The sequence below is a fragment of the Lutzomyia longipalpis genome, chromosome 2 (assembly GCF_024334085.1).
Source record: "Lutzomyia longipalpis isolate SR_M1_2022 chromosome 2, ASM2433408v1".
Lineage (NCBI taxonomy): Eukaryota > Metazoa > Arthropoda > Insecta > Diptera > Psychodidae > Lutzomyia > Lutzomyia longipalpis.
In genome coordinates, this window is record NC_074708.1 from 11,104,302 (window position 1) to 11,132,079 (window position 27,778).

Genomic DNA, 27,778 nt, shown 5'->3' on the forward strand with positions numbered 1-27,778 from the left:
TAACTCTTTTAAATCCAATAGAGGCGTTACGGGAGAAAATCATTAAAACGATGCTATATGGGAATGGGAAAAAGCACCGAAAGTTCTTTTTATATGGTGTGGTAAAACAAATTAATGGAATTAGATGCAAAAAAAAGAAGTTTTCCAGCACTCAACATAAAATTAAATGATGCATATCATTTGGAACTATTGGTTCAACGAATTTGTTACTCTCCAGAAAATTCCCTCAATACTGTAAATTTGGTGTAAATCATCGAGAATCGGGCGGTATTCAGGTGAGATGGAAATAATGTGATACAAATCAATTTAAATGGTTCTATAATGAAATGTAATTAGTTGTTCATGAGATTTCCATGTGTGCACACAGAAAAATCCAATATTAACCACGGAGAGAAATTTAAATGTTGAGTCACTGACGCCATCGTCAGTTCTGAAAAATTCTTGTTTACACTTGCCTTTTATTTGGGAGCATGAAAGATGAAAGAATCCCGGGGAGATGAGGAATTTCAACAATAAAAAACGTTTATTCATTCAATTTCTACACAACATCTACCTTTTTATTCAATAGCGAAAGGTTATGTTGACTTTTGACTTCTTTTTTTCCTCCTTATAAATCATAAAATATTCTTTAACTCCTTGTAATAAATTTAACAAAAAGGACAAATTTGATTTTAATTAATTGAATGAAAAATGTTTATTTGCAACAATTTCAATTGACATGTCATAAAAAGGGGTAAAGACTATCAAAAGCTGTTGGTTCTACCATAAATTTCTCATCGGCTTCATCTAATTTCTTCTTTTGATGTTTTAAGATGAAACAAAAAAAGAATCTTAAATGTTGCTTTATTTTATTACGATGGTTTTCAATATAATGTGTGCCTGAAACATTTATAATCCTTTTAACAAGCTCCAATCATCGATATGGTTTTTCTCATCTTGTGATCATGGGTATATATTGTAGATGATTTCCTCCTGGAGCGCGTGAGAGGTGCTGTTAAAAAGAAGAAGGTAGAATTTCATATCATTGTTTGATATAACATAAACTGATTATTAAAGACACAGCGGGTGGCAATTGAAATTTATTCTCAACAGTAAATATCTCCATGTTTAATTTCACTTTTGAGAGAATTAGATTAAAAGAATATTCACACAAATACCACCATTAGTATAGTGGAAGAAATTTCTTTTTCTTTTTCTTACATTACCCACAGAGCCTCTGTATTGATATGGTGCAGGAAGTGAAATTAAGATAAATTGTTAGCACCAGGGGCAAAGCAAAAAAGGGCAACTCATTATGTCATTAGAGTTTGTATTAAAAATCAATTTTTAATTAAAACGAATATGAAGACTTTCAATTTTTCAATCAATATAATGTTTATTTTTTCCATGAAATTTCCTCGGAATTTTTAAATAAATATTTTACAAAATAAATTAAAATTTTTATTCATGTGAGTGAATTTAAATATCACGAATTGCCACATAGAGTCCAAGGGCTAGAGCAATGAATCCAATGATTATTACAAAAATATCCCGAAACAGATAGTAATTGCACTTGAAACCATATTCTCCGTATTTGAGGCACATTTCCATTATTGCTGGAATAATGAAGGCAGTCAATGAGGTACTAAATGCACCCGATATTGAAATAATAAGTCCAAGATTTGGAATTGCAATTGCAAATACAACTGAGAGCCATACAAAGGCAATTCGAATGATGCACTCTACTGTCCGGAATTTTGGTGATTCCTCCGAAATGTGATCCTTGGCGTAATTTATTGCAATTTCAAGGGGGAAATTTGCCTGTAGGGGATGTGATAGGAAAATTGAGAGTACGTACAAAACGGAAATGACCGTTGCAAACCTGAAATAGAATAAATTCTCTTTAAAATTGGGTTAAAAAAAAGTAGTTTTGTGAACCTTTACATTTCATCTTGAGGTAGATTAAGAGTGATGCTCCCTTTACTGGCTGAACCGTATTTGATGTATCCACAAATTCCGAAAAATGTGTACAGTGAAGCAATTAGTATGAAGGCTGTATTCATTATGCCACATAGACCAGAAAATTTCTTTGGTTCCTTCATTTTGTACTCCACCGGAATGACAACACCAAGAGATTGAAATGCAAAGAATACTGTGCCCAAATAGAGAGGCCATCCTGCGGGTTTGCTCACCATTTCCCGGTCTTCACCAGATAATCCATCCCTGAAGACGTAGAAGAGGATGAAAGCAATACCAGCTATGATAAAGGCATTCGCAATCATAGAAAAGGGAGCCAGACGTTTGAGGTCTCGGATTAGATTTATCAGAGTCAGTGGAAAGCCAATGATGAACATGTAGATTCGCACATCAATATAAATTTCCTCATGATCCAAAATTTTCTTGAGACTCTCAGCTATAAATGCCACATAGGCCACACATGTTCCCATTTGGGCAAAAAAGAAGATAACATTAGCCACATGACCACTTGCTCCGGACACAGATTTAGCGAACGGTGGTCCTTCCTTGAGGCAATTTCTTATAGATTCCGAATAGGTCATATTGGGGGTTCGATGCTTCTTGCAAATGTTGTAGCGAGCATCCATTATCATGTGAACACAAGCGACCACAAGAACAGATATGGGGATGATCACTATGGGACCCATGATGTATCCTGAATTTTTAATTGCGTTTGGCATTGCTAAAATCCCCGTTCCAATCGTTCCCTTCAGGATGTGCACAAAAGCTGCCACATTTGAGATTCCACGTCCTACTTCACGGTGCTCATGGGGATCATAATTCTCCTCTACGGTACCCTCTTCAGCATCTTTAGGATCGTGCTCTTCAGCAGACATTATTGGATTTTTTTTCACTTCACAATGGAGTCAAAAATAAAATTTTATTCCTAATTTGATTTTATCTTTTTGGCAATGTTGATTTGCGATTAAAATATTTAAGGAGCAAGAATTTACTTTTAAAGAAATCTCTACAAGAAAATCAATATAAATCAATTGGTCTAGTTTTTAGGAATCAATTGTTCATCTATATCTCTTCTATATAATAAAGAAAGGTCTGTTTGTTGGTAATCTTCCGTCGTGTTCGGCTATACAAATCTACACCGTTTGACCGATCGCGATGAAATTTGGCACAGAGGCTCCTTATATCAGGCGGTTTCGAGTGGCCGTATTCATTTCCCCCCAAAGCCCCCCTTCAGGTAGCCCCCATATAAAAGTCATGCATTTTTTGCGAATTTTTGAATTTCCCGCCTGAAGTGTTGTATGAAAATGATTTGTTCTGTTTGCAAATTTTTTTCCGGGATTGATAATTTGTTTTCTCTCTAAAATTTGCGCGAAGCCCAACAAATCCCCACGTCGTTCGCAATAATTTTGACACTGATAAAGTAAAGGAAGAAATGAAAAAAAAACTACCAGCACATGATATGACGTGACTACAGTCAGGTATTGATTAACGTCGCATGGGATATACTCTTTCAACTCATTATTATTAATGGGTGGAAAGAGTATATCCCATGCGACGTTAACCAATACCTGACTGTACTTTATTTATTCTAATGTAAGAAATTCTCCGCAGCATGACCATTATTTCTCTTTTCGAATACCCTTCTACATTTTCTTTAACCCCTAAAACACTAGTCTGTAAAAGGGTGAAATAAATTATTATTATTATTAATTTTCTTTAACCCATCCTCACTTTTTGTACGTGACGCTAAAAATCTATCCGTGACGTTTCAAATGTATCCGTGACGCTAAAAATCTATCCGTGACGTTTCAAATGTATCCGTGACGCTTCAAATGTATCCGTGACGCTAGAAAATGTATCCGTGACGTTTAAAATGTATCCGTGACGCTAGAAAATGTATCCGTGACGTTTCAAATGTATCCGTGACGCTAGAAAATGTATCCGTGACGTTTCAAATGTATCGGTGACGTTTCAAATGTATCCGTGACGTTTCAAATGTATCCGTGACGCTAAAAATGTATCCGTGACGCTAAAAATGTATCCGTAACGCTAAAAATGTATCCGTAACGCTAAAAATGTATCCGTGACGTTAAAAATCTATCCGTGACGCTAGAAAATCTATCCGTGACGCTAGAAAATGTATCCGTGACGTTCAAAATGTATCCGTGACGTTAAAAATCTATCCGTGACGTTCAAAATGTATCCGTGACGTTTCAAATGTATCCGTGAGGTTAAAAATCTATCCGTGACGTTCAAAATGTATCCGTGACGTTTCAAATGTATCCGTGAGGTTAAAAATCTATCCGTGACGTTCAAAATGCATCCGTGACGTTTCAAATGTATCCGTGACGCTTCAAATGTATCCGTGACGTTTCAAATGTATCCGTGACGCTTCAAATGTATCCGTGACGTTTAAAATGTATCCGTGACGCTAGAAAATCTATCCGTGACGTTTCAAATGTATCCGTGACGCTTCAAATGTATCCGTGACGCTAAAAATCTATCCGTGACGTTCAAAATGTATCCGTGACGTTTCAAATGTATCCGTGACGTTTAAAATGTATCCGTGACGCTAGAAAATCTATCCGTGACGTTTCAAATGTATCCGTGACGCTTCAAATGTATCCGTGACGCTAAAAATGTATCCGTGACGTTAAAAATCTATCCGTGACGTTTAAAATGTATCCGTGACGTTTAAAATGTATCCGTGACGTTCAAAATGTATCCGTGACGTTAAAAATCTATCCGTGACGTTCAAAATGTATCCGTGACGTTCAAAATGTATCCGTGACGTTTCAAATGTATCCGTGACGCTAGAAAATCTATCCGTGACGTTTCAAATGTATCCGTGACGCTTCAAATGTATCCGTGACGCTAAAAATGTATCCGTGACGTTAAAAATCTATCCGTGACGCTTAAAATGTATCCGTGACGTTTAAAATGTATCCGTGACGTTCAAAATGTATCCGTGACGTTAAAAATCTATCCGTGACGTTCAAAATGTATCCGTGACGTTCAAAATGTATCCGTGACGTTTCAAATGTATCCGTGACGTTAAAAATCTATCCGTGACGTTTCAAATGTATCCGTGACGCTTCAAATGTATCCGTGACGCTAAAAATGTATCCGTGACGTTAAAAATCTATCCGTGACGTTCAAAATGTATCCGTGACGTTTCAAATGTATCCGTGACGCTTAAAATGTATCCGTGACGTTTAAAATGTATCCGTGACGGTAAAAATGTATCCGTGACGTTCAAAATGTATCCGTGACGTTAAAAATCTATCCGTGACGTTCAAAATGTATCCGTGACGTTTCAAATGTATCCGTGACGTTAAAAATCTATCCGTGACGTTCAAAATGTATCCGTGACGTTTCAAATGTATCCGTGACGCTTAAAATGTATCCGTGACGTTTAAAATGTATCCGTGTCGGTAAAAATGTATCCGTGACGTTCAAAATGTATCCGTGACGCTAAAAAATGCATCCGTGACGCTAAAAATGTGTCCGTGACGCTAAAAATGTATCCGTGACGCCAAAAAATGCATCCGTAACGCCTGAAAATGTTTCGCGCCAGAAATGTTGTTTGAAAATGATTTCTTCTCTTTGCCAATTTTTCTTTTGGGTTTGATAAGTGGCCCATTTGAATTTGGATTTTATTGGGTTTAATATCCCGGTGATACATCACAATATGGAACTATATACAAATAAAAATTTAAACTATCACAACTTTTTTCCTCTTTAAAATTTGCGCGAAGCGCAACAAAACCCTGCGAAGCGGGGCGAGGAAAATTGGAGCGAAGCGACAATTTACTTCGTCAAATGATAATGATTTGATTAAATTGAAAAGTTCTTAAAGAGTTATTTAAACAAAGAAATCTTACAGAAGAAACCTTATTTTCCTTCAGAAGCTTTTGAAGGAAAATTAAGTAATATTTCTTGATTAATAAAAGTTTTAAAATTCTTTTAATTAACAATTGCGTCTGATGATTACAAAGGAACTAGGGGAGGGCGGGGCTAATAAAGTCACTTATTATAATTATAATTATAAAGGTTTAGAAAAAGCCTAAAATATCATATTTCCTAGCTAGATAGAACAAAATGATCTGAGAAAGAGTTGTAGGGCAGTAAATTTCCTAAAGAAATGAGCTAAACATTTCGCTTTATCCATTTGAGAAATATTATATTTTGAGCTTTTTCTAAACCCTTAAGTGACTTTTTTAACCCCGCTCTCCCCTACAAGAGAATTTATTTTTCATAAAATTCATTGAAAAAGAAAAAGAAAATTAATGGAACTTTAATTTGTTAAATTAGTTAACCAAACATCCTTCCACTTCACAGTAATCTTCTTTTGGGGAATTTCTTTCAAATTCTTACAAAAAAAAACTGCAAATGGGTAGAAAAAAAAAGTATACAAAATAATTTCATTGGACAGTGAGAAGAGGGAAAAACAATTTACCACATCCGGAAATTTTATTTTCCCCATTCTCCATTCCATAATTTAATAACTTTTTTCTTCTGTGAAAAAGGAAATATTTGTTCTACCGTAATTTTTCATTCCAATTGGGTGGCTTTGTTTTGTCTCAAAAGTCTTCACCTCTGTGCCACAAATTGAAATAAATTAGTGATCCTCTTTTTTTTTATTCTTTTCTCTCTCTTCACGAATATGCCACACCGTGTCGCCTTTTAGGGGGTCCGCGTCCTCCCTTACCTGTCGCAAGTAATTGTATGTGACTTTTAAATCAAATTTCCGTTGTCGCATGAGATGAGAAAATCACCTTATTCCATTCGAGAAAACCTTTAGTCTATAATTTCATCAATTAATGCCATATAATGACCAATAATTTCATGCGCGTACATCTTGTCTCTCCGCAGGATCATTTTCCTCTTCCTCTTTGGCGGCATTTAGTTAGTCGGGCTCCAAAAAAGGAATTGGAAGAGCAAAATAAAATAATAAAATAGTTGTGCAACTAAATTATTTTTGCTAAATTAGTCCCATGGTGAGGAAGAAAGAGAGAAAAAAAGAATGAGATTGGTGATGGCAAGAGGCACGAAGGATGATAAAAAATACATGTTGAAATAATATTGAAATTGAAAAGCAATTTTGTTGTGAGAGAAAATGAGAATCAAATAAAGAATATATAATGTCCAAAAATTGATATCTAGAATGGAAAGAATGGGAAAAGGTAACAGCACGCAAAGTTTTTTTTTCATGGCTTTTTATTTGATGAATCTCATATAAAATCTATAAATTGGATTTGTTTATGGTGTCAGAAAAATTGTACATAGCATGGAAACTCCGTTGATGATGATAATTTTCAAATAGACTCTCGGCTATACATATCAGAATATCCCTGACACTTGACCCAAAAATTTCACAGAGAAATTGTTCGATTAGTTCGAGATTTAAAATCAATTATTTCTTAGTACGTGCCGTTCTGTGCTTTAAAAAAAAAACATTAATTTTATGAATAGCACGGAATTTCTTTGACGCTCTCACAAAAAGAAGAAAATGTTCACAAAAAGCTCACATTGTTCAATTTGCATTTTCTCTTCATTACATACTACAAAGTGAGATACAGTGGCGATGGAAAAAAAAAACGTAAATAAGCTTTGTATTAAATTGCAAATTTCATTGATGGGAATTTGCATGATTAAATTCCGTAAATTGCAAGTAATTGAAGAGAAGAGGAATCAATTTGATTATCTCAGAAACGTGGTGCAATATTTTTCAGCAGTGTGAAGCGATCCTCCTGCAATTCCTATCGTTGCTTTTTGACCATTTTTGGGGCTCCCAATATTGCGCGCAGAGGTATATTAAATTGATTCCGGAGGGAGAGCACCTGGAGGAGATATTCTGAAATTTTCATCTTCCACAAAGGAATCGTTTCTTTCATTTTTTTACTTAAAAACATCGTATAGATTAGGAAATTATGACTTTCAATGTGACGGACAGATGTTGCGGATGTTATTTTTGTCGGCAAAATTAAATTTTTATTTTCTCTTCAAAATAAATTTAATTTTGTATTTTTACTTACTTCAGTGATAAAGGTAAAAATAGGAGAGACAGGGGCTAAAAAAAAAACAGACGAAAGGGTTTTAAAGGTCAAAATTTTATGTTTTTCAATAAAATAGAACATTCGTCTGAAAAAGATTTAAATGGCGGGAATGGTGGGAGAATTACGCATCAACGCATCCTTACACGAATTTCCTTTCCGCTCTGCTTTCTAGAGATTTGACTGCCTTTTTTTTAATTATAGTTTTCTCTCTTTTTAGAAAAGTCTTTTATGAAAAATTTTCTTTAGTTCAGTAAAATCGGAAAAAAAAACAGAAAATGACCGAGAGAACGAAATTAAGATCGTCAAAAAAATCTTCACTGATAAAGAAATAAATTAACTAAAAGAATAGATCTTAAAAATTCTGAATCTTAATTCTAAATCTTATAGCAAATAAATTCCCATCTTTATACAATTTTCTGATTAATTTTTGAGACAGTGTAATTTCAAGTAAACACTCCTAATACGAACTGCTAACAAACTCAACTTTAATTCACCTACTTCTTCATACCTTTAAGGTATTATGAAATGTTCTGTGTATGTTCCTCAGCTACTGTGGTGCTCTTTGGGTTCTTTGCAGATTAATCAGATATTTGCCCCCTGGTTTTCATATTAGGCGCATTCTTTTACCGCATGCAGAAAGGGGCGTCTCTTTAATTTCGTACCTTCTCTCTGTGTTGGCTTCTTCTTCATCCCATCCAAACATCTTCTGTCGGAGCGGGCGAACAAGAAAGCAAAGAAAAAAAATGCAGCCCATGCAATCTTATCTGATGATTCGATTATACAATTTTCAGAAGGGAATAATCTCCTTGTGCTGTGTGTGTGGTTAATAAGAAACCCCATGTTTAACACTTATTTTATCATAATTAAGATACGCCAGTGGATGTTGGGCGAGCGGAACAGGATATTTATTGTTTGATTGACAATTTTCTTGAAATTTTGGGGGATGTTACTCCCTGTATATCATTTTTATGGAATTTATCTCTCATGCTGTGTGTGTGTTACCTTTAAACCTTCCGCTGTGAGAACACCTCAATTGTTGATAAAGATCACAGTAATTTGCTCAATGCAATTTGTATTAATGCAAAGTGTTCGGCGGAATAAATTTATTTCACTTCAATGGAAGTCATTATTATGGGTGCCAATATAATCCCACCAACCGAGGGGGAGAAGCTCCACACACCAGCCACAAGAGAGAAGTTTTGTAATGTTAAGAAAAATATGGCACTGCCGGGAAAGCAAGAGTATAACAGATAAATAAGGCGGTAAATTTGTATTTAATTTACACAAAGTTGTGTTATTGTATACAGAGAGAGAGAGAGAGAGCGCAAAAAAAAGCCCATGGATCTGTAAGTGAGTTAAGAGAGATGAAAAATTCCGTTGAAGTAATTTCATTAATTATCGCCGTTAGGATAAATTGTTGTGTTGTAGATGGAGCACTTCTTAGGAGAGATGTATATCATCTCTATGTCGGTTGTGCACATATATACATAATTCCAAGCATGCACATCACGTAGCAATAAATGCAAATATAATCCCAGAAAGAGAGAAAGAAAAAAATAGAAATTATTATTAAATAGGGATACAATTAGTTACTTTTGAGAAATAATTAACTAAACAATTTGTACATAAAGAATTATATTCTACTTTGTGGTGGCTCGTGAGGCAATGACGCAAAAGAAAAGAAGCAAAATAGACCCAGAGACACACAAATGCATATCATTCTGCATAATTTTCTCAATGTAATGAGCTCAATGTGAAAATTGCAGCTGCGAGTGATTTACTAAAATGTTTATTTTCTTTGTATTTAATTTATTTTTGCAGGTTTGGTTCCAAAATCGCAGAGCAAAGTGGCGAAAGCAGGAGAAAGTTGGACCTCAGGGACATCCGTACAATCCGTATTTGAGTGGTGGTACCTCCATTCCATCTGCAACTTCGGTGGCCCCATCATTGCCACCGAATCCCTTTACGCATCTCGGTTTCAATCTACGCAAACCCTTCGATGCTGCCAGTTTGGCTGCATTTCGGTATCCCCACCTCACAGGCGGTCCAGTGATCCCTCCGGGCTACCTTCATCAGTTTCACAGGTGAGAACATTCGTGAAAACCTCCCAGATTGGCATACGCCATTGTCTTACACTCTTATCCATTTAATTAACGAGACTTTTGATGCGTCTTGCACAGTTAAATTAAAATTTCATTTTAATTAAAATTTTCTCTGAATATTGTTTTATTTGAATGAAGGGACCATTTTGTTTTAAAATTTCTAAGACATAAAAATGTTAGATCAAACTGGAAAGTAAGACTCAATCGCGATATCTTCATCTTCATAATCTACCATAGAACTAGGCTAAGCTCATACCAAGATGGAGACGCCTGGTAGTCCCAGACTGTGTCCTTCTGTTTAAATTAAATTAAGTTGTTATCTTTATTTTATTTTAATTCAACAAATTACCTAAAAACTTCTTAAAAAATACAATTTGGTTCTTTTAATGAAGTTTTTTTTGTGTAGTTTAATTAAATAAAAAAATCTCTGAGAAAATCTGCGAGAAATGAAGAAAAATTTCTCAATAAATTCATTTTATAATTCATTTTTATAGGGCCCCTCCACCTCCAATACTACCACCGGGTGTGGGAGCTCTTTACACACCGGGTACATCCTTCCAGACACTCCTGGCAAATATTTCGGCTGCACAGCGACATCAACCGCCACCGTTGCCACCACCACCGGTGCCAGTTCCTGGAAAGTCTCCTGAATTGCTCATAAATTCCGCCGCGTCTGCGTCTCCACCTCTTTCGCCACCATCGTCGGGCCTGACGGCGTCCACGGCCCCCGCGGGTGTTACAGAGGACCGGCGGTCATCCTCAATTGCTACGCTTCGTCTAAAGGCGAGAGAACATGAAATGAGACTCGAGATGTTGCGCCAAAATGGACACAGTGATATTCTAAGTTAATAGTATCACACATAAAGGACAGAGTTGGAAAGACTGTAGATGGGAGAACAACTATCAAGAGAATTGTGTGAGAGTTTTTAGTTTTTTTTAATTCTTAATCGAATTTTGTGGCGTCTTTTTTTCATGGTGTTTTTTTGGTAGAGTTTTCAATTTATTTGAAAGAATTAATAAGGTGCTGATGAAGATTCATTTAATTGTTTTTTTTTGTGAAGTTTTGAATGATTTTTTTTGGTTAATAATAGCAAAATTCAATTAAACGTCCGGAAAATTAAATAATTTTTGAATAATTTAATGAAAGATGCACACAGTCAAAGAAAATACTTGGTGTTTGTCTTGAAGTAGAACACCAACTAATAGACTCCGCAGCATAACACGAAAACCTAGCATTCTATATCTTTAAGAACAGCAAAGTACAGAGGGCATAATGGAAGTGAAATCTTTAATCTAGAAAGGGGACTCGATTTAATTAAATCCAACTCTGATCTCTCATCAAATGTGTTTTTTTTTTAATAGCAAATTCAATTGATTCACGTCTTTAATGCCTCTTCTTCACCTTCTTTCATCACCTTGAAGTGTGAGATGAGGGTGCATAAAGAAGCACAATATGCAGACGCTCTTGTGCACCACTCAATTGGTAAAAGATGTGAAAAATGTGCGTGTAGATGCCCTCACTGATTTTTCCGTCTCGCAAAATGAAGAGAAGATAAAGCAAATTGAAGTAAATAAAAAAAAAAACAGAACAATTTTTATACATCCTGGTCACGCGAAAGATTATTAGCATTTGCCAATTACTCAAAATTGCAGATTTCTCACACAATTCTCCCTTTCGATCGTTTTCCTTTTGCACACACACACAAAAAACTAACTCATTCACCGCTGGATGCTGATTCAATTAGATTTATATTCCACAGAATGAAAATGAAAAGTTGTGCGTATTGTTTGGGTCATATTACATGTGAATAAATTGTGTAATTGAATCAAATTGAAAAATAACCCATCAATAGGTAGTTTCCAGCACTGATTCTTATCAATTTAGGTGATTGTGGGTGAGAAACAATTGAGTAAACAGCAATAAAATTTATGTCTTGGGAGATAGAAAAATTTATTACATGAAAATTGAGTTTGTATTTCCCTTCACCATCCTATAGAATAATTAATAAATTGCTCATTTTATTCTCCATTTTATTTCTTATAAATAAAATTGAATTCCGTTTAAATGATTAGAGAGAGAGAGAGAAAAGTACGAGGAGTAAAGTATTGTAGTCACGTTAATTTCCCTCTCCAAATGGGCTTTAAAAGCTTTTTGCTTTTCGCAATGCAAAGCGACAAAAAATGTAATTGAAAAGAAAATTTGTGAAAAAAAAGTGTGAATGTAAAAAAATCCGTCCAAATGAATAAATTGAATTATGTATATTGAATAGGTTGAATGTTTCTTTGTAATATGTATATTTTGCATTTTCCGCCCACACAAATAAAAACCCTCTTTTTGCAACTTAATTGTAATTAGTTTTTTTTAGCTAAAGAAAAGAATAAGTGAATTTAAAAACAATAAATAATAAAAAATGTGTTTTAGGTATATAAAATATGATTTACTTTTGTATACAATTTGTGATAAATAAATGTGTACACAAGATCAATTTATAATGTTATTTGTTATTGCAATAAAATCCAATTAATCCCTCTTATTTCCTCTTTGTTATTTCTTTCTTTGGAAGGCTTTTTAGGGGGCTTCAAACCCACGAAAAGATGCGAGAGGAGTGAACAAAATGCCAAATGAATAAATTGTTTAATTATAGTTCTTTAGTTTATTTTTTTCGTTGATTTCTCTCTCAAGTGGACCGACGTAATTTACAGGAACTTCCCTTAAATTGTGCACCAGGTGTTAATTTCATTCGTATTTAATTCGGACTGTCTAGTAAAAGAATAATATGAATGTTATCAACAGAAAAAGGTAACTTGTAGCTATTTTAATTCCCAATAACTTGCCGTGTCAAAATGAGGAAATTATTCTGAATTTGAAATTAAAATAAAAAGAAACAATCCCGCAGCTATATTTTCATCACATACCTGTGCAAAGTGAGAAGATGAAGAAAATTGGGTGGAAGATAAAAGAAGAAACCACGAGACCTGTCTCAATCTAATTTTTAATGAATATCTAATATAATATGAATTAAAAATGCAAATAGCCTCCATCCAATTCCAAAATTAAATTAATAAACTTTTGAAATATAGCGATGGGCGGTTCTCTGTTAAACGTTAATTTATTAGTGGTGGCCCAGCAGAGTGCCTCCAAAGTCATGATGAGCGATGAGGAGAGAAAAAAAGGCTCTCATGGTGAAGAGGCTCGCGGTGGTAGATGTACAAAAAAAATTAAGTTAACAAATAAAAATCCCAGAGAAGCAATTTGGTGGATCAAAATTCTAAATTTAATTTTAAAACACCAACAACAGAAAAAAAAGAAATAAAAGGAAAAAGAGGGCAATTTGGGAAATTAAAGAGCAACGAAAATTGATACGCTCTAATGAATATCAAAATATTTATAATAACATAAACCCATTTATTTGATTCTCCTATTCTTTGCCATTATGCAGTACACAACAACACCCAATCAACAAATTTGTCTCATCGACATTTCCTTCATAAGAAAAACTCTAAATTATTTTTATGTAGATTGATTTGTGAACCTTTTATGGTGCGGAGCAGAACATAAAGTGATTACCACCCAGGGAGGGAGGGTATGCCTATAAGGAACTGAGAAGAAAAAAAGAGAACTCTCACACGACTATAAATTGTCTCCAATGGCTTTTATGTTGGATTTATTAATGATTTTTATGATTTTACATTCTCGGAATTAATGACAGATTTTGCCTCTATTTGTTCAGAGCACTTTTTTCCCGCACAAAATCAATATAAAAATTTAATTCTTCACCTCCTCACACCATTCCTATATAATTTAATAATTTTCTTCTCTTCTCACCACACTTGCAAATTAAATTCTTCCACTCATTTTAATAATTCTTAATTTTATTGACACCTCCCATGGGGGGAGACGAAGAGAAACTCACTTTGATTTTATTAGACTGTCAGTCAGTTCAGATGCTTCATGCAGAAATTGAAATATTGATTTTGTAGAATTGTTAAAAAAAAATTCAGAAAGATTTGCCCTAAACATTGCTCTAAAACCAACAGGGGAGCCAGAAAATGCGAAAAACTGATTTCAGCCAAAAATAAGTCTAAAACTTCAAGGGAAAAATTGAAAATTCTTATTTTTTGTATTTGAAACTTCCCTTTGGTACATATCGATCAGGCTCATCGACGAACCCGCGGGTACGGGATGACCCAAAAATCCATTCAGATTTGCTCTAAAATCAACAGGAGAGCCAGAAAATGCGAAAAACTGATTTCAGCCAAAAATAAGTCTAAACTTCAAGGGAAAAATTGAAAATTCTTATTTTTTGTATTTGAAACTTCCCTTTGGTACATATCGATCAGGCTCCTCGACGAACCTGCGGGTACGGGATGACCCAAAAATCCATTCAGATTTGCTCTAAAATCAACAGGAGAGCCAGAAAATGCAAAAAACTGATTTCAGCCAAAAATAAGTCTAAACTTCAAGGGAAAAATTGAAAATTCTTATTTTTTGTATTTGAAACTTCCTTTTGGTACATATCGATCAGGCTCCTCGACGAACCTGCGGGTACGGGATGACCCAAAAATCCATTCAGATTTGCTCTAAAATCAACAGGAGAGCCAGAAAATGCAAAAAACTGATTTCAGCCAAAAATAAGTCTAAACTTCAAGGGAAAAATTGAAAATTCTTATTTTTTGTATTTGAAACTTCCCTTTGGTACATATCGATCAGGCTCCTCGACGAACCTGCGGGTACGGGATGACCCAAAAATCCATTCAGATTTGCTCTAAAATCAACAGGAGAGCCAGAAAATGCGAAAAACTGATTTCAGCCAAAAATAAGTCTAAACTTCAAGGGAAAAATTGAAAATTCTTATTTTTTGTATTTGAAACTTCCCTTTGGTACATATCGATCAGGCTCATCGACGAACCTGCGGGTACGGGATGACCCAAAAATCCATTCAGATTTGCTCTAAAATCAACAGGAGAGCCAGAAAATGCAAAAAACTGATTTCAGCCAAAAATAAGTCTAAACTTCAAGGGAAAAATTGAAAATTCTTATTTTTTGTATTTGAAACTTCCCTTTGGTACATATCGATCAGGCTCCTCGACGAACCTGCGGGTACGGGATGACCCAAAAATCCATTCAGATTTGCTCTAAAATCAACAGGAGAGCCAGAAAATGCGAAAAACTGATTTCAGCCAAAAATAAGTCTAAAACTTCAAGGGAAAAATTGAAAATTCTTATTTTTTGTATTTGAAACATCCTTTTGGTACATATCGATCAGGCTCATCGACGAACCTGCGGGTACGGGATGACCCAAAAATCCATTCAGATTTGCTCTAAAATTAACAGGAGAGCCAGAAAATGCGAAAAACTGATTTCAGCCAAAAATAAGTCTAAAACTTCAAGGGAAAAATTGAAAATTCTTATTTTTTGTATTTGAAACTTCCTTTTGGTACATATCGTTCAGGCTCCTCGACGAACCCGCGGGTACGGGATGACCCAAAAATCCATTCAGATTTGCTCTAAAATCAACAGGAGAGCCAGAAAATGCGAAAAACTGATTTCAGCCAAAAATAAGTCTAAACTTCAAGGGAAAAATTGAAAATTCTTATTTTTTGTATTTGAAACATCCCTTTGGTACATATCGATCAGGCTCATCGACGAACCTGCGGGTACGGGATGACCCAAAAATCCATTCAGATTTGCTCTAAAATCAACAGGAGAGCCAGAAAATGTAAAAAACTGATTTCAGCCAAAAATAAGTCTAAACTTCAAGGGAAAAATTGAAAATTCTTATTTTTTGTATTTGAAACATCCCTTTGGTACATATCGATCAGGCTCATCGACGAACCTGCGGGTACGGGATGACCCAAAAATCCATTCAGATTTGCTCTAAAATCAACAGGAGAGCCAGAAAATGCAAAAAACTGATTTCAGCCAAAAATAAGTCTAAACTTCAAGGGAAAAATTGAAAATTCTTATTTTTTGTATTTGAAACTTCCCTTTGGTACATATCGATCAGGCTCCTCGACGAACCTGCGGGTACGGGATGACCCAAAAATCCATTCAGATTTGCTCTAAAATCAACAGGAGAGCCAGAAAATGCAAAAAACTGATTTCAGCCAAAAATAAGTCTAAACTTCAAGGGAAAAATTGAAAATTCTTATTTTTTGTATTTGAAACTTCCTTTTGGTACATATCGATCAGGCTCATCGACGAACCTGTGGGTACGGGATGACCCAAAAATCCATTCAGATTTGCTCTAAAATCAACAGGAGAGCCAGAAAATGATTTTTTCTCTTTGCAAATTTTGGGGGTATCTTAGGTCCTTAAGGGTAAACTTATGCGTTCTGAAGTCCTTAACTTTGTAAAGATTTCAATATAATAAAGATATAATTTCGTTATTGTATTGCTATGCATTTCTACACCGATTGCGATAAAATTTGATACAGAGACTACATACTGATACCATGCGATTCTTACCAACAAATAAATTTTCTATTGAACCTTTATCCTTTTCAATTAGCGCAACAAATTTCAGCGAAGCGGGGCGAGGAAAATTGGAGCGAAGCGATAATTTACCTCGTTCAAAATATTTTATATCATTTCATATAGGGAGTGGGAGGGGGCTATATATTAATTTTTTTTAATCACGAGGCTCACGAGGCTCCCTGCTGAGGTCCTTCAACCACGTTGGAAGAAAAAGCTTCCTTGACAAACTTTTTAAATAAATTAATATTTCTTTTTTTTTCTGTCTACACACCTGAACACCTGGACTGTGCCATGTTGTTTTAACAACTAATACAGCGAGATCATTAAAAGACGCTGTTTAGTTTGGTTCACATGTGGGTAATAAAATATTAAAGGGAGAAATGTGTAATTTTATTATTCACAAATTAATACAATAAAATTAGCGATAAAAGACATATTAAATAATGTTAAATTTTCCCAGCTCCATGCGAGATTTTAAAGACTTCACAGAGAATCGATGAGAAGTCATTTTATACGGCTCTAAATAAAAATAATGTATGACGAACAATCAAGAAAAGGAGCCCATGCAGCTCCCAAGGGCAAAGTACCTAATTGAAGGAAACGCAGAAAACAATTTTAACCTACCCAGTCTTGTAGGGAATCAAAAAAGGATAAAGAATCGCCAAAAATATTCACCATTTTCCACTGGGGTCACAACGAAAAAAGACAATAAAGTTTCAAAAAAATTCAAAAAAATTGGCCGCCATTCGCCATTTTGTTCATTTCAATGCATCAAGCAGATGTTTCAATGCTTCGTCATGAGCTTGTCGATGGGAGTTTGACATTTCATTCATTTTTTTTGGGAGAAAATAAAAAAAATTGCATATTTTTTAGTTTAATTATCGTGGTAAATGTGTTTTACGTGTTGTTCAAGAGTGATTTTTATATCTGAATACCTGAAGGATGAATTCCCTCCCAGCTTGTGACCGTCTCAGCGAGCACATCTCTCGTTACAAAACAAAGCAATCCAAAAACATTGGTCGTGGATCGTCTTGAAAATGGCTTTTTCACGAATTGAGAGATCCTCTGCGCTGGAATCCTTTGCGTTTCACACTACCACGACGGACAAGACGATGGATTGCTGGTTTTGTGATTCCCTGGATGTTGTCACGCAAAACCTTACGATTTTTCTTGGCACCCACCTTTCCCAAGACTTTTTTCAGGTAACAACAACACGTAAAACACATTTACCACGATAATTAAACAAAAAAATACGCAATTTTTTTTTATTTTCTCCCAAAAATAAATGAAATGTCAAACTGTCATCGACAAGCTCATATTGACGAAGCATTGAAACATATGCTTCATGCATTGAAATGAACAAAATGGCGAATGGCGGCCAATTTTTTTGAATTTTTACAAAACTTTATTGCCTTTTTTCGTTGTGACCCCAGTGGAAAATGGTGAATATTTTTGGCAATTCTTTATCCTTTTTTGATTCCCTACAAGACTGGGTGGGTTAAAATTGTTTTCTGCGTTTCCTTCAATTAGGTACTTCGCCCTTGGGAGCTGCATGGGCTCCTTTCCTTCGGGGCTACAATTAAAATGATGGATTTGAGTTATAATTTATTAATAAGTATACTGGCATGAGGGGGTACACCAGCAACAAAAAAAAACGAGTGGCCACACCACATCAAAATCTTCAAAATAGTGAGAAGCGAAATCAACAACTCACCACGAGGTAACTCCATGTGATTCTGTGTGGTGGAAGATCTTTTGCCTCCAGAGATGTATGGTTTCTCCAAATGATCTCAAGGAGAGGCGAATTATTTATGTTTTAACTGGGGTAAAGGCGTTCCGTATCGTCCTATAATTATCTCTAATGAAAAGCTATACTTATTCAATTTTGCTGCAAACACCTCTCTCGGGTGAAACTGGATAATTGCAAGACGATTGGATTCTTTTCCTGCTCTTACCTACCACAGCAATTGCTCTTGAGCGCATCAAACAGAACAAAATCATTTTTTTTTCTTTCACTTGTAGCCATGGGAGAAAGGTGAGTGCGTGGAGAAAGGGGCAGGAATTTGAATATTGCAACATTATTAATTTGATTGCGGTGGGTCCAACTTCTTTTTACATTCATCGCAATGATGATGGATTCACATTATCACGGATCACGTTAAAGGGCCCAAGTCGTCAAAAGCTCAATGAGTTTTTCATCAACTTGTCTCTTGCGGTCTTGATTATTTTTCATCCGTTTTGCTTCTGGAGGAGGTTCAGCGCAATTCTTCCAGGTATTTTCGCTTAGAGTGTGAGACCTTTCTCCCGGAAGAGTACGAAGGTATAATGGGCAGGTTCTCTCATTGATTAATTTTTTTTTGAATTTGCTGGATAAAGAACATTCTGCATCTTTTCTCAAGATGAGCTTTTTTTTTAATTTTTTTTTGGTAAATAAATATTCCTTAATTTTTTCCGAGATTTTAATAAAAGAATTCTTTAAATTCAGCTTGTTATTTAATTACTTTGGAACGAGTAAGGCTTTTAGAGGAAAGTATTGTGATTATGATCTTTTTATTAATATTTTTTCAAAACTTTTTCCCAGGAGCTATTATCTTCAGAAAATAAGGAAAAATTCTCGGTAAAACGTCGAAAGCTTTGATAATGAAGAAAGCACAAGCTAGGTATTAAAAGTTCTGGAAAAATTCCTTCAATATAACGATACGACGATATGGCTGAAATGTTAATAAATAAGAAGAATAATCGGAGTTTGAAAGAAGAGCTCTGATTGGCTGATAAATTATACGTAAAGTGTTTTTATTAACCTAGAAAAATTCTAAACTGAAAATACATTTATGAAAAATCTTGCCGTGCTATTTTCTCTCTCAGACTTCTGAGTTTAGTTGTAAAATGCCATTTTTATAGGTTTTTACGCCTTCTATTAACCCTTTATCTACCCAATCGACCTAATCATACACCAGTTCACTCTTATAATAGAATTAAAGATTCACAATCTAGAAAAATCAACTCTGATGGAAGAAAATGTGGGAAAATCAATATCGGTCTCAAGCACGTTTCGATTTTTTCACGTTAACGTATACTTCATGCCCAGTGTATTTTCCCCCTACTTACATGAAATTCAAAAAGAGTTTGAATCGGTATCGCTTCTCGGCCTAACGGCTAAGATCAAAGTGTAGTATCTGTTCTTATTAGTTTAACACCTAATAGCTCCCTCATAGAGGGACAATGTTGTTAAATTGATTTTTGGAAGTTGGCGAAGTGCTAGGGGCTTGCTCCACCTTTGCCGCGGGTTGGCCTGGTATTGCAGTACCGCCAGGATCGGCCCATCTTTTAATCTCTCTCAATCATGAAATCTTTAAAAGAAACGAAGATTTGTTTCTTTAGAATTGAAGGGTTTTATTCTATCGCTATTCTACCTCTGTGCGCATGAATAAATTTACCTGAAGCTGTGTGCTTTACCTCCCACTTCTATGGCAGTTTGTCCACGACATATTCTCGCCTAAACCAATTGAAACTCACTCTGTATCACATTTTATCGTCCATTTGTAGCCGCATTTGCGAGGTACAGCACGCATAGAAAAAGTACCCCAAGAATGGCTGCAGAGGCCGTATTAACAAAAGTAATGTTGGCGGGTGAAGTATATGGACAAAAAAGGAGGAAGGCACAAATGCACAAGAGGCTAAAAAAAAGGCATACAACACATTACAATCCACCAGCGAGTGAGAGAGAAAAAGGAATTGGAATTAATTTAATATTCTCATACCCACCAACAACGTTGGTAATTAACTCTCATTAGTCTGATGGACAGATTCAATTATCTTTGTTTAAAGACTCCATGATTTATTATTAAATTATTGCTGAAGCTTTCAAGACGAACACATTAATACTGAAAATATATTTCCATCCATATTTTCTCTCCTCGCGCACACCACAGAGTATTCATTTTTTTTTTATTTACAATTTTTATTCCTTCAACTCCTCACAACAACATTTTGTGTGCCGTTTGTGAATTAACAATTTTCTGTAACAAAGTTATACATTTTTTCACTGCCTCACCTGTGAGGGCCCCAATTCCAGCGACGAAAAAGCTATTAGAATTTTTGAAAAAAAAAAAAAAATAATCACCCCAAAAGAAACAGAAAGTAAGAAAATAAAAAAAGGAAGAAAAAAAGGAGAAGCAGATAAATGGCATAACGTAAAAACAAATATATGAATTCAATTTGCAGCATTGGCCATGCAGGGAGAAAGAGCGAGAGAGGAAGTGAAGTACCCTGCGCGATTGGTAAAATTTTAATAATTCTTCACCCTCCGCAACTGACAGCTTATGGCGATCGCTAATAAATGACTATCGAGGCGCCGTTCACAACCCAGCAACACCATCTCACTGTGTTGATCATGATGAGCGTCCACCCAGCCAAAGGTACCCAGAAGAGACCAAGGAGCGAAACTAAATAGCATAATGTGTTGTTTACACTCCACATGAGAATTATGTTGACAGGTAAGTGCATTATGTAATTGTCTAGTTAGTCAAAAGAAAATTCTTTGTCAAGGTATTTCGAAGTTGTTCAACAACTTTTATTTAATTTAATTAAAATTATTTGAAATGTAAATGAATATGAACAAGACTCCGTATTATTAAGAAGCACTCTCTGATTGGTTGAAAATATCTAGCCATACTTTCTCATTGGCTACCTCAAGCTTCTACGTCACCAGAGGGGTTGAGCTTCGATGCAAGAATAATTTGCACAGCTTTCTGACACATTCAAAAAAGAATTTAAGATGATGAAAAAGAGTCCTTAAATTAAAATCCAGATGACTGTGCTTAAATGTTAAAAATATTTCAAACGTTAGATTAAACGTCAATCAAAAACGTGAACGTAAAAGGTCAGAAAAGTTTACGATACCTAACAGTTGGAAAGGAAACGTCAAATGTTAGAATTAATGTCAAGCATTAAAAAAAAGAGAAGCCATAAATAATACCTGAAGAAAATCAATAGAAAATCAAGAAATTGAGAAAGAACAATTGACTTGAAGAATATTTGATGAAATAATTATTGAAAATATTTATAGAAATGTCTGTGAACATATAATTTTTCCTGGAAGTGTCCTTCCATGGCACAAGAGCCCACAACCAATCACATATAAATAAAAGAATGTCTTGTGAACAACAAGAAAGGATAATGCTAAACAAATATACGATCAATTTGTGAATAACAATTTGATTAAAAATTTGATGGAGGATCTCGATATTGGAATAAATAATACTCGAGGCGATTGCTTTGGATAATTTATGGACACCAAAATATACTCGCTGTTGCACTCTTTCTCTCATTTTGGCGCACACCTTCCTTTTTGCCCGGAACCCCCGCGGATTTTTTTTGCCGTTCACACACACAAGACGTTCTTGGTTGAATGGAGCACCAAGAAATTTAATAACATCCACAATTCACACTAATTATGAGATCCAATTTTCAAATGAGAAAATACCAAGAGATATGGGAAATTTGTGCGTGACCCCGTGTATCGGCGTCTTTCATCCGCAAATAGATAACTGAATTATCATTAACGTGATATAATCAAACTGTTGTCGCCCCATGCTCAAGATTATGAAGTATTTAAATTAGGTATCTCAGCTGGATGCCCCATGTCACCATTAATTTAGATGGAACGACTCTTCCTAATTTGTGTATAATGAGACAATGCTCGTAAAATTGTCATGCGGGGATTTCGCTGCAAGATGTAGAGAAAAAAGAAAAAGAAAAAAAATAACATGCGAGAGTCACGCCAAAGGATCTCCTCGGGTTTTGGTGTTAAAGATCAATAAATTTCTGGGGGTATTTTTGCACTTTCGACAGTGTCATTTTCTTTCCCATCGCGCATTGGATGCAAAAATATGGCGAAGAAATTTTCATATGATCGAGAGCTTTTATAATTTACATAATATGTTTACACATTTTTTAACATACTGTAAAACAATCCTAAAATATTTATTAATGTTTTTGTGAAATATTTCATTGATATTTATTAAAGCGTTCATTGGGGTTTAGGTGCAAGAAAGAACATTAAAAGTCTTCGCGATTTTTCCTTTAAATTTTATTGGAAAATTAATTAATTCTCATTTCTATTATTTAATTTATGAAAAAGTCAAATTTTCTTTGAAAACTGCAAATAAAGAGAAATATCATTGTTTTTTATTGCTTTGCTTTATGGAATTTAAAGCACTTTCCTCTTTTCATTGTGGATTGAAGAAAATGCTCTTTGACTTTTATTGACTATTTCCCATCTGAATAAACTTCTTTTCCCTACAGTCATGACAAAGGAATAAAACAATCATAAAATGTGAATTAGTTGGTGGATTTATAATAAAAAAATCAATTTTATTAAAAAAAATAACTTTCAACCCCAGATCCCCTAATTTTGCAACTAACACTACATATTTGAAATCTTTGAATCAATAAAAATTCGTTGAAATGAAGCAAACAGGCGAAGTTCTTCTCACACATCCTAAATATAGGCAAAGCCTGCACCAACAATTTAAACCAAAATTATCGTTATAAATTCAAGAAATATTTTCATATAAATGAAAGAAATTTCGCCTCAATTTCTATCAATTTTTTTTTAAAGAAATTCTAAATTGTTAATTCTCGCAACAATGGGTGAATTGGACTTTTTTTTTGTAATTTCGCATTTTTCGTGTCAAGGTACCAAAATAAATTCAAACAAACACGTGGTTTTTCTTGCGAACTTTTCACTTTCATCATCACCATCACTCGGGGAAGCTAACTACGCATGAGTAGCTTCACACAGAGCAAGCGTTAATGGTGGAAAAGTATAATTTATACATATAGATTAAATTGATAGCGTAACATCTCGCGCTTGTAAACTAGATCAGAGCAGTTCTTGTTTGGTCATCGTGCGCACAAAAACGTGCCAATTGAAAGTAATTCGGGGTTTCTTTGGTGCTTGCTCATTGATGTCTTTTGTGCACAAGAATTATCGCACAGCGTGGGTTCAGAATGACACCGCTTAAGAGGTGATTGATTGCTCAGAATGATTCTTTAAAATGGAATGCCAATTATTGAAATTAAATCAAATTAGTTGTGGTATTGAAATTAAAATTGAAACTTGATGAAAATTTATTTTATTTTATTCTACATACATATGTTAGTAAATTCAAATAAACTTTGCACTGAAGCTCTGCCAGATAAAATAAAATGAGTCAAGTGATAATCACCCATTGAACACTTTGCTCAAGTTCATTAATCAATCAGTATTTCAGGATGATATTTTGCCTGAAATTTAATTGAAAGTAAAAAAATAAAAACTAATTATTTAACCTTACGTTCGCCAGGTGTAGAACTATAATGCACATAAGGGATAAAGCAAATCTTAGTTTTTTCTTTGAAAATTTAGATTTGCGTTCCTTAAAAAATGTAGTTTCTTGTCTATTTAGGACATTTAGGGGAACGTGGGCCAATTCCGACTTCTAAAGGTTTGCGCAGAATGAGAAAAAATTGTATAAAATATAAAACAATATTCTTAAATTTAGCACCATTTTAAAGCCCTTTTATTGCTCTTTTAATTCCCATAACTTTCTACATTTAAAGTTTTATTAGTTTTAAGTAACAGAGGATTGAAAAAAGGCTTTAAGAGGTCCGTATTGGGCCACGTTCCCCTAAGATTTTATATATTTATCAGAATCGATTAACTATATTTTAACGAAATATAAAATAACCGTGTTTTTCATCAGGAGAATCAACATCCCAATAGAACTGCAAAGAAGAATAAAAAAAAAATTAATAAACATTATTTTACCTTTAATGTAACAAAACCGAATGGATTCACCAACACAAAATATAATTTAAACTCATTTGGGTCCCTCAGATATCTCACCCAGCATACAAAGGGTTAATAAAATAATCTGATACAGCTATTAAAGAACGTATCATTGGGTCATAAAAATCTTTAATGCTGGAATATTATAAAGTTTAAAAGAGGCGTTCTTTTGCACGACCTCAGTGATAGATACCATTTTTCTAGCTTTTACATCTACCAAATCTAACTCGTGCTAATTAAAAAAATACAAATAAATAATTATAAACTAGAAATATCAACTCTGACAGAGGAAAATGTGTTAAAATGTGAGAAAATCAATATCGGTCTCAAGCACGTTTCGATTTTTTCACGTTAGCGTATACTTCATGCCCAGTGTATTTTCCTCCTATGTACATAAAATTCAAAAAGGGTTTGAATCGGTATCGCTTCTCGGCCTAACGGCTAAGATCAAAGTGTAGTATCTGTTCTTATTAGTTTAACACCTAATAGCTCCCTCATAGAGGGACAATGTTGTTAAATTGATTTTTGGAAGTTGGCGAAGTGCTAGGGGCTTGCTCCACCTTTGCCGCGGGTTGGCCTGGTATTGCAGTACCGCCAGGATCGGCCCATCTTTTTATCTCTCAATCATAATTACTTGAAAAGAAAACTTCTTTGCTTTCAATGCAATTAGTTGGTTAGCATGTAAATCGCGCAAATGTTTATGCGGGCAATACTTACCAGGACGTGCTAAAATTTTTCTTTGTTGACATGGGGAGTTGGTGAGATGATTGAGATGCAAGAAAAAAAGTCAGTCACATGATAAACATAAGCCTCCCACTTGGCTGTGGTATTTTTTTTTGGCAATGAGAAGAATCCAGATGCTTTAGATGAGGTGTTTTCTTATGAATTTAATATGTGTTTGGCATTGAGCCAAGAGAATAATATTAGCAAATATCCAGTCATCTTGTCCGCGCGCGCGAAAAGTCACTTCCCATTCCTCCACTTCTTCGCACCAATCTATTGTATTACATCGCGGCCCGGAATTGTCTGTGATTGCCAACACGACCGCAGCACCAAGCGAGCGAGTCAAAAAAAAGCCAGCAGAAAAGTCATGTGATTTGCTCAAGTCACACGACTCGGAGAAATATTAACACACTGCAGACTTGTCTTAACCAACACTCAGTCACGTGAGACGCCTTTGATGGGCTTTTGTGCGGGGGTTTTCAGCAGAAGACGGACGTATCGCAGCAGGAGGGAAAATGGGGAGTCAATTTGCTGATGAGATGATGTTTGTCTCCACCCGACCGATAATTCCAGCTCAAAGTGGTTGGGATACTAATTAGAGGTTTGGGCTGTAATGTACATCACTCTCGATGGAGCGAATTGAGGGTGATTGAGCTTGGCTTTTATAGATGGTGAAAATGTGTCAATGACTGTCGTGCCAAATGTTCACGTCCTCGTGATGCATTTCATTCATAAGCGTGTGCTGTGGAAGTTCCAAATGGTGACCACATAACATATAAATAAAATAAAATGAAAAGGAGTTTTGCGCAAAGAAAAAAAATAATCTCGCGATTAGAGATCGTGATTGAATTGAAGAAGCTACGGGGGGACATTGTGCAATAAATACGGCGGATGGCATGTCCAAAGGTTCTTCGTGTGAGAAGAATACGTTAAAAGAATTCTTTTTGTGGTCGTGCTCTACCCCACCTCACATAATGCTGAATTAATGGCCATCCACTTAAAAGTGAGCAATAAAATCCACGAAACTGGATGCCTCTCTCAGGGTGATAAGAATATATGGCACTTTTTTTTCTTAAGACGCCCCAGAGGCCACGAGAGATCATTAGAGTGAAAATCCGGGAGGATGTATTAGGTCTCTTTATGCGCAATCTCGTGGTCGCAGCCTCCAAACGAGTTCCTCCATATAACGTACACCAAAGTGTCTCGCTGTTTTCCCACCCACGAGAACCCATGGCCAAGAATCCGGGTTGAAAGATGCATTAATCTCTCATGGTGACATCACATGAGAGAATCACTCTGGTTCATGAGACGCGTTAAAATGGCAAGAATCACGAGATTATGACCTATTTTGCATTTATTGGCGCCACACCGCGTGATCAAGAAACGCGTTGGACCAAATTATGTGGCAAAAATAGCTAGAAAACTAGATTTTACAGCACACAGTGGAATCCCTCCTTTCAAAAGCTCGCGATCTTTTTGTGTTCGCTAATGAATTTCTCAAAAGAGCTGCCATGTAGAAAAACATCCGTCTTGATGCAAAGCAATATTCATGGTCAATCATCTCATTTGTGAGAGATGTAATAATTTTTTTATACATAAAAATCATCAACATTCGCTTTCTGCAGAATTTTGATGTAAAATTGCTAATATGCGGTAACTTGTAGAGTTGAGTACGTCATAGATTAGAGATAAATCTCTTTACCGCGAAGAATAAGAAGCTTATTGTTATTGTGGTTTGGAGTTGAACAGCATACTTGGAACGTAAAAGAGGTTTTGGACATATTTACCTCCTTCCTAAGGTAGTAGAGAATTGTGGAAAAAGTAGATATAGAAGTTCAAAATATCCACAATGTCGTTTACTATCGTGAGAACATAAATAAGATTACATTCCTTTATGGCAGAAAAGGAATAAAATAAAAAGAATACAAAATTACATTTAATGATTCATTGATATTGTTTTTCATCCCCAAAGGTCATAGAGCTATAAAAGAATAATAAATCATTTGTCATTTACAAACGATTTTCTAGTCAATCATATTTCAATTACTGTCGTATTTCGCATTGTTTGTAATGGAAATTTCACAGATAAAGCATCGCTAAGAGAGTAAAGAAGAGCAAAAAGATGTTGATAATTGATTTATGCTTGTTTATTTGTTCCTCAATACCTCTAAAGATTATACAATTCGTTTGAAGAGCAAGTTCAATATAATTATATACTTACGATATTAATTACATAGTTTTTTTTTATTTAATTAACTAATTTTTCGTAATTACTCAACTAATTAATTTTGTGAAAATTTAAGCCGGAGATTAAGGGTATCTTAACTTTAATTTTATCGAATGCGGCTTAAACTTTGTTTCTGGTAATATTTGAAATATAACGAGTTTGGATTAATCTTAAATGAAGACCTATAAAGACGCTAGATAAGAAGAAATCGTATTTTCTGGAATATTTAATAAGATTGATTATTTGTGGCAAACAGGTAAGTTATTGTACTTGTTTGATGGTAGGAAATTTAAAAAATATAAATTAATCTTTTATAGACATCCAAAAAACATGTCTTTCGTATAAAATCCAATAAAAAATTGTTTAGTAATCCCCGTGTAAAAAAAATCTTTTTGAAAT

At 34.9% G+C, this 27,778-nt stretch overlaps 3 protein-coding genes and 2 non-coding genes across 5 annotated transcripts in view; 3 read left to right on the plus strand and 2 right to left on the minus strand.

The window, feature by feature from the left end:
- LOC129790729 (homeobox protein aristaless) overlaps window positions 1–12,603 on the plus strand; it is a 40,538-nt gene extending 27,935 nt beyond the window's left edge. Inside the window, exons 4-5 of the mRNA XM_055828407.1 lie at window positions 9,837–10,099; window positions 10,612–12,603. Of these exons, the coding sequence (XP_055684382.1) occupies window positions 9,837–10,099; window positions 10,612–10,966 (618 nt within the window). The 3' untranslated portion in view covers window positions 10,967–12,603. The remainder of the gene's footprint in view (window positions 1–9,836; window positions 10,100–10,611) is intronic.
- The window catches only part of LOC129790699 (transmembrane protease serine 9-like), a 776,474-nt gene that overhangs the window by 502,101 nt on the left and 246,595 nt on the right, over window positions 1–27,778 (minus strand). The gene's annotated exons all lie outside the window — the stretch shown is intronic.
- On the minus strand, window positions 1,350–2,971 carry LOC129790709 (proton-coupled amino acid transporter-like protein CG1139). Its single transcript, XM_055828380.1, has 2 exons — window positions 1,924–2,971; window positions 1,350–1,861 (listed from the first exon to the last, which is right to left on the minus strand). Exons 1-2 carry the CDS (start codon window positions 2,829–2,831, stop codon window positions 1,459–1,461), a joined length of 1,311 nt encoding a protein of 436 aa, XP_055684355.1. The 5' UTR covers window positions 2,832–2,971; the 3' UTR covers window positions 1,350–1,458.
- Window positions 19,732–19,924, plus strand: LOC129791474 (U2 spliceosomal RNA). Its single transcript, XR_008750708.1, has one exon. It is a non-coding gene; the product is annotated as a U2 spliceosomal RNA (small nuclear RNA).
- On the plus strand, window positions 24,851–25,043 carry LOC129791475 (U2 spliceosomal RNA). The gene has a single exon (XR_008750709.1). It is a non-coding gene; the product is annotated as a U2 spliceosomal RNA (small nuclear RNA).

What these genes read in the sequence shown, in the direction of transcription:
- LOC129790709 (XM_055828380.1), bottom strand. Translation starts at nt 2,831, where the DNA reads ATGTCTGCTGAAGAGCACGATCCTAAAGATGCTGAAGAGGGTACCGTA. An exon ending in AATCTACCTCAAGATGAAAT is followed by an intron (nt 1,862 to 1,923) that starts GTAAAGGTTCAC and finishes ATTCTATTTCAG; the next exon opens with GTTTGCAACGGTCATTTCCG.